The 6,878-nt window shown below is 24.4% G+C and overlaps 1 protein-coding gene across 1 annotated transcript in view; it reads right to left on the bottom strand.

Moving 5' to 3' along the window:
• LOC100211118 (V-type proton ATPase subunit S1) overlaps window positions 1–6,028 on the bottom strand; it is a 36,836-nt gene extending 30,808 nt beyond the window's left edge. Inside the window, exon 1 of the mRNA XM_065813138.1 lies at window positions 5,508–6,028. Coding sequence (XP_065669210.1) covers window positions 5,508–5,635 — 128 coding nt within the window. The 5' untranslated portion in view covers window positions 5,636–6,028. The remainder of the gene's footprint in view (window positions 1–5,507) is intronic.
• Between the last annotated feature and the right edge of the window lie 850 nt (window positions 6,029–6,878).

Below are 6,878 nucleotides of genomic sequence, written 5' to 3'. Positions count from 1 at the left end.
TTCGAATAATTAAGAAACTAATTTGCTATGTAAGTTAGAACTATGAGAAATTTTGTTTATTTGTTTCCACGTCTTTTCACTTTTAAAAATGTTTAAGTTATATTTGATGTTATTTCTTAAATATAGCAAAAATATTTAAAAATAATGATTATATAATAGGAAAAAAAAAAAAAAAATTGCTATTAATTAGTAAAATATATTTTTTCCTTGACTTGTATCAATTTTGGTAGTGGAAAATAACTAACGCACTAAAAATAAGAAAACTAAAGCAGTAATATTTAGATATATTATTTTTTTGACAATTGTTTTTTTAAAAATTTAGTTTTTTTTTAGTTTATTTTATTTAGATTTTCTATTTTATATAGTCTTTGTTTTCTTTCTTTGAGTATTGCTGTTTTATTCTCTGTTGTTTCGTATAGCTTTTCTTTGCCGCAAATTCTTAAAACGCTTAGTATACAAAAACGTGGTCATGTTGTCTAAAAAAATTACTTTAAATGTGGACGAACAAGACTTGCAATCGCACGCATTTCCAGGAAAGACTTGTGTAATGTAAAATTATAATGATGAATATGGTTCTGAAACATCTACGAGAAGTTTTGTAGGAGAAACAAAAAGAAATCAAAAATAGTGACTCGATTCTTTTTATAAATATTTAACCTATCAAAGAATAAGAACATAAATAATCAAAAAGTACCAAAAAAAAAAAACGTTTTTATTGATGAAGTAAATAAAGAACTCAATTTGAAAAAAAAAGTATTGTCTTGTGAAATAAAAAAAACATTCAAAAACATAGAAATGCTCTAATAAAATAAACCTTAAAATTCCGTTTATTAAAATTGTTGTATTAATATGTAACATTGTTAATATTTTGTAAATATTGGTTATAATATCATGTTGTTTCTGTTTTTTTGTGTGGCTTTTTTGGTACTTCAAATTTTCTGATAATTATAGAAGACCTTACTTCAAATATGAACTTCAGTGACTCATTTAGTATATGTATATAATAATATTGATATTATAAAACGCTATATATAAAGAGTATATATAATTGTATCCAAAGTTTTATCCTAAAATTGTACTAATGGAATAAACTTTACGTTTTTAAATATATAATAAAAATTCTAAGATTGCATTATCCCCATATAATGCTAAAATAAAATAAAATGATTTTGTTGCAATATTTGCCAAAAAAATCTCTTGTTATGGAAATTGAGTTTGATTAGGCCAGCTTTTCCAGCCTTCTTTTTCTCTTTTTTACTAAAATTCAAACAATAAGTAGGTTTATTTAGCTAAAAATCAATTGCTTAGAATTAAAAAAAAAAAACATATGGGCTAAATTTTTATGATTAAAACAAAAGAATAAATGCATACCAAGAAAAACTAACTTTTCTGTTTTAGTCAAAGCTCACCTTTTCCATTTTATTGTAGGTCAAGTAGTCTTCGTAATATATGAAGGTAATCTACAGGCTTGATAATTTATTCAAGTGCGTATTATTATGTGACGTCATTGATTTTTTTGTTTGTTTACAAAATTGATTTTTTAAACAAACAAAAAAACTTGTTAGACTTAGGAAATAGATATTCTAATACACTCCATAGGTTTTTAAACATTCATTTACAATTGTCAGATGTTTTTAATGTATTTTCAAGTAATTTTGAGTGAAGTTTTTTAAAAAACTGGTAAGGGATAATAGAAAAAAAAAAGAAAACCAAAAGCTTGCATGAATAAATAATATAAAAAGGAATGCTAATTGATTCACTAAAATAAATTACAGTAATTTGAATTTAATGTCAAGTTACTCGAAAACTCAATTAATTTTATTTGTTTAAATTTGCTAAAAACAAATCTCACACACAAAAAAGAATGTTATTAGTTCATGTGTTCATGACCTGGTTTCTTTACCTGGTTTCTACTGTTGTAATTGACAAATTCCCACTAATACACACAAAAAGATTCAATAAGTGCATAAAATAAAATAAAATTTTAAAACTGTATCAAATTGAGGACATAAACAAAAAGCGCATTTGAGGAAAAATTAAATAAAAATAAAATATTTTAAATGCACTTTTTTGAAAGCCCTATTAATATATATTTAAGACATTTTAAAATTAGCAAAAGAACTTTAAAATTAACAAAAGAACTTTAAAATTAGCAAAAGCTGAAAACCTAAAACTGAAGAATCCCTGAAAAAAAAATTTGGAACTTTCAACAAACCTTAGCTTTAACATTTTAAAAACAAAGTAGTTCTAATAACTAGTGCAAGTGAGTTATTTTTCAAACAAAAGAATTAAGCTAGATAATGGTTTCTACAGGGTAAAAGGTCAGTCCTACCCTAAAAAAATTATGGATCAAATGGACCAGAGACTCTTTTATACATTATCGCCAAAAAATGTTTCATAACGCCTTTTTTTAATTTTGTTAAATGTCCAGTTTTAAAGCAATTCAACCCCACTGTAGGATGGTTATTAATTTCAGCAACAAAATTAGATAAGGCAAAGCAAAAAAAAAAAAAAAAACAATTTTAAGTCAACATTAAAAAGAATGATTTTTCCTATACTTTATTTGTTTTGCTTTTAAAGAGGAAAGCCAAAATATAAATTATCATCTATTTGTAAAATATACTTGTATAATTTTAATGTAACAAGTATATACTGTCCCTATATGAATACGTCTATCTAATGCATGCGTATACTTTTATGTATGATTTTTTAATTATACAGTAGCATTTATTTGTTTATAAGTATGGGCAGGTCTAGCTTACTTGGATAAGGCGTTTACTTAGTACACAAAATGTCTAAGGATTGATTCCCATCACAAATATATTTTATATTGTTTTTCTTTTAAATACCACTGGTCATATATTTGCTTTGTAGCCATTTATCTTTTCTTTTTGATATATGTTTTTGAATGATACACATCTATTCACATTCAGACTTCTTATAACATTTAAGCTCTTCATTATATTTTCTAAGTAAGGCACACACACATACATACGTAGTTTTTAAACTTCAATTAAGCCATTTATTTTTGAAACTTTTTCCCACAACGCTTAGTATAAAAAAACTTGCAAATAGTCATGACCAAGTTAGTTGTACACGCAAGTAATTTATTTTAGTTGTCTAAAATAAATTACTTGCATGTGGACATTAGGGTTATGACTTTTTTTCAACCCCATGCTCCTGTACTGTAGTTTGATAAACTTTTACCTAAAAAGCATGAAATCACATTTTAAGACCATATTGTTGTTTTTTTTCTACTTATTTATGTCTTTTAACCTTCTTTTTTTAAAAAATTGTCCACTATATATATAAATTGTGTTATTAATTGACACAAATCAATATCACTACAGTATTTCAATTAACATAAATATTTTAGGTGTTAACCGGATCTAAATACTATCTTGTAGAAGGCCTTTAAGGATATGATTTTAGGGGTAAGTATAAAATTTCTTTTGATTAGCTTTGCACCTCTTCTTCATCAAACAGATTAGTTCTTTACTATACTCAATGGTATTTGCTTGTGCTTGCTTTGTGGTGGCTATGCAACTCTATTTGAGGGTACACCTTTGAAACTTAGTTTAAAGAGTTTTAGAGCTGATTTTATTTCACAATAATATATATATACATATATATATATATATATATATATATATATATATATATATATATATATATATATATATATATATATATATATATATATATATATATATATATATATATATATATATATATATATGGTCTTCAAAATAACTATGTATATGTTGAATTTTATCTCTTACAAATTTACCGAACCTAATTGCTTTTTGTAGTAAAACGAAAAATCCTTTTGCATATTATTACTACTACATTATTGCAAAGTAAAATTATATTCTTCGTATATATCCAAATTTGTTCAATAAAAAGTGAAATATGTAAATGCAGACATAGAAAAAAAGTTCTTTGCTGATGTAACACAGGAGACCTGTTTTCAAAAAGAATTTTGTTTTTTAAACTTATCTATTACTGTAATTTTTGTTTTGAATTTTTAAAGGTTTTTTACTGTTTTAAAATATAGATATAGACAGTAATTTACAAAGAGAATTTACATCGACTGTATAACACTCTTTTAAAAATTTAGTTAACTTTTACTGATTTGTAATTTGTTTTTATGGTTCGCACTATATACACATAAAATTCATCTTGTTTATTGAACCAATTCTCAATAATTTTGGTTCTAAAAATATTTAAAACAAACTGAAGAAATTGAAAAAAAAAAAAGAAAAGTTAATATTTTCAAAAAGAAGTTTCATGAAATGATAAAATGATAATCAAAACAAATGTTATGATTATCATTTTATTATTTCATGAAACTACTTCAAAATGCCAAAAAATTGCAGTTATTCAACAGTTTACGTTAATTGGAGACCAAAAATCAACAATTATGAAAATCTCTGGTTTACAAAAACCCTGTATGCAGTATTTAAAGTGGGAAAAAAAATAATGGAATGGTATTTAATTTTTTTATATTTTTTGGTATTTAATGGTTTATATTTTTAAAAAAGGTTTCAGGATGGCATCCTACTTCGCTTTAATCACCGTATACAAAAACAAATCACTATTTTTCATGTGTTGTTTCATGTTATCTTTTGTTAATAATTTAAGCCCAAAATTAGTTTATCTTCAAGTCTTTTTTTTTATTCTGTTGTGATGAAAGAATAAAGAATGATGATGAATGGAGCTTTTTTGTCCTTAGGCTTCAACCACTACAATTTTTTGCAAAGCATCCTTATTTGACATAAGTATAAATATATAAATGTTAAGAGTTGGCTCTGATCAAGAAGCTAGCTATCTAAACATCAAAAAATGCTGCATCTGCCTCTGCATATACACCCAGCTTAATGTGCTACACATAGACACTCAGCTTAAGTTACTAAAAAATCTATAGATTAAACTGACAAGGTTTTCAATTCCATTATTTAAACCTAATTTTTCTATCAAATGAGAGGAAAATTAGATTTGAATAATGGAATTGAAAACCTGATTGAAATTAAATTAGATCTGTTGCTAAAAAAACCCCTTGTTATGAGTTATATTTTAGTATTTTGAAGTATTGCTATATTTTTATACTTCATAAATATGTATAATAAATAAAACATCAATATTAATATATTTTGCAATAAAAATTTTAGTAAAAGTATTTTTTAATTTTATAAATTTTATAAAAGTAATTTTTAAATATATAAAAATTAACGATTGTAAACTTTTTTTATATTTCCATTTCTTGTTCCCGAATTTTTATTATCTGAAGTTAATTTTGATATACTTACACAGTAAACAGAATTTACTTAACTTACTAAAATATTTAAGATGGTTAGAAAACAAAACAGTTAAAACTATAACATTTTCATTATTAATAATAATTATCACAAATCTTGTTATATAACCCATTTCATAAACATAAAACATAAGTTCATTTAGCATATAACAAAATGATTTATTTTTAAATAGTACCAAAAGATTTATACTTTTTTGTATTTTTCCAAATTATTAATGGTGTTGTAAAATGAAATCCCTGCACTAATTGAGCAAATACAAATGCTAACACAAAAACGTAATTTAGGGCGGCCATTTCGTTGTGTTTCCGCACTACCATATTTGTGTCTTAATTTTTAAGTATAACATCGTTAAACGCATCGTTGATCAAGAAATATGTCAAATTTGATCAAATAAAAAAAAATGTCATCCTCAGAATTATATTAATAATAAATCATTATAGCAACAGCAACAATAATCACTACACAACAGGTAGATAGAATAATTTAAACACTGATATATATTAACATGTAGTAAGTGATGTTTAAACATCTAAAAATAACGGGTTTAACCCTCTTTGATAAAAGAATTTACATTTAAATTTAAATTCAAAAAATAAAACGTTTATTAAATAAATAATCATAATCATATACTCAGTAATTATGCAACCATAAATTTAGTTAAATAAATAATTTTCAAAAAGTTGCATGAAGTAAATAAGAGGCTGTCCATTAATTACATCAACAATTTTCGTGCGATTTTGACCTCCCCCTCCCCTTTGTCAACAACTTGTCAAACTTTCAGAGAACCCCCTATAAAATTATGTCACAACTAATTTACCCCCCCCCCTCCTTCCTTTTTACGACAAAACTCCTTTTTCTGTACAAAAACTTAGTTAAAATTAAAAAATAATGCAAATGCAACAAAAAAACAGGTTTTCACTGATTTCTTTTGGAATCTTTTGTTATATTTTTGTAAAATCTGTGTGTTTATTTGAAAAAATGTTAAAATAAAGTTGAGGGAAGCACAGGAACCTAAGATTTTTACGACAAAACTTCTTTTTCTGAACAAAAACTTACTTAAAATTAAAAAATAATGCAAATGCAACAAAAAAACCGGTTTTCACTGATAAAATTTGAAAAAATTTGAAAAAAAAAACATTTTTAAATAGTAGTAATAGTCGTTACAAAGAAAAAGTGTTTAAAAGTAAAAGATTTAGAAAAAAATTTAATTTAACTTTTAACTTATGAACATTTTTAAAAATATAACCATTTAAAATTAAAAAGGCTTGCTTTGAACAAAAAGTGAATAGAAGTAAATGTGATTGCTACATGCACTTGCTACACTCTTGGCTTAAACTTCTTTCAGTGCATGATAGAAGGTAAAAAAAATTCAGTTCAATCAACGAAAACTGCAAATCGATATTATGTTAATAATAAGAAAATTGTTCCAGTTATGGAATTCAAAGGAAAAAAGAGAAACATTAAAACTTTGATGGAGGAGAATATTCCTCGATGTTTCTTCCAAAATTCTTACTATGATAAAGAAATCGTAACTATTGAAATTTTTAATAAGATCTTCAA

The sequence above is a fragment of the Hydra vulgaris genome, chromosome 12, assembly GCF_038396675.1.
Source record: "Hydra vulgaris chromosome 12, alternate assembly HydraT2T_AEP".
NCBI classification, from domain to species: Eukaryota; Metazoa; Cnidaria; class Hydrozoa; order Anthoathecata; family Hydridae; genus Hydra; species Hydra vulgaris.
Note: the sequence above shows the minus strand (reverse complement) of the source record. Positions and strands in the feature narration are given on the sequence as shown.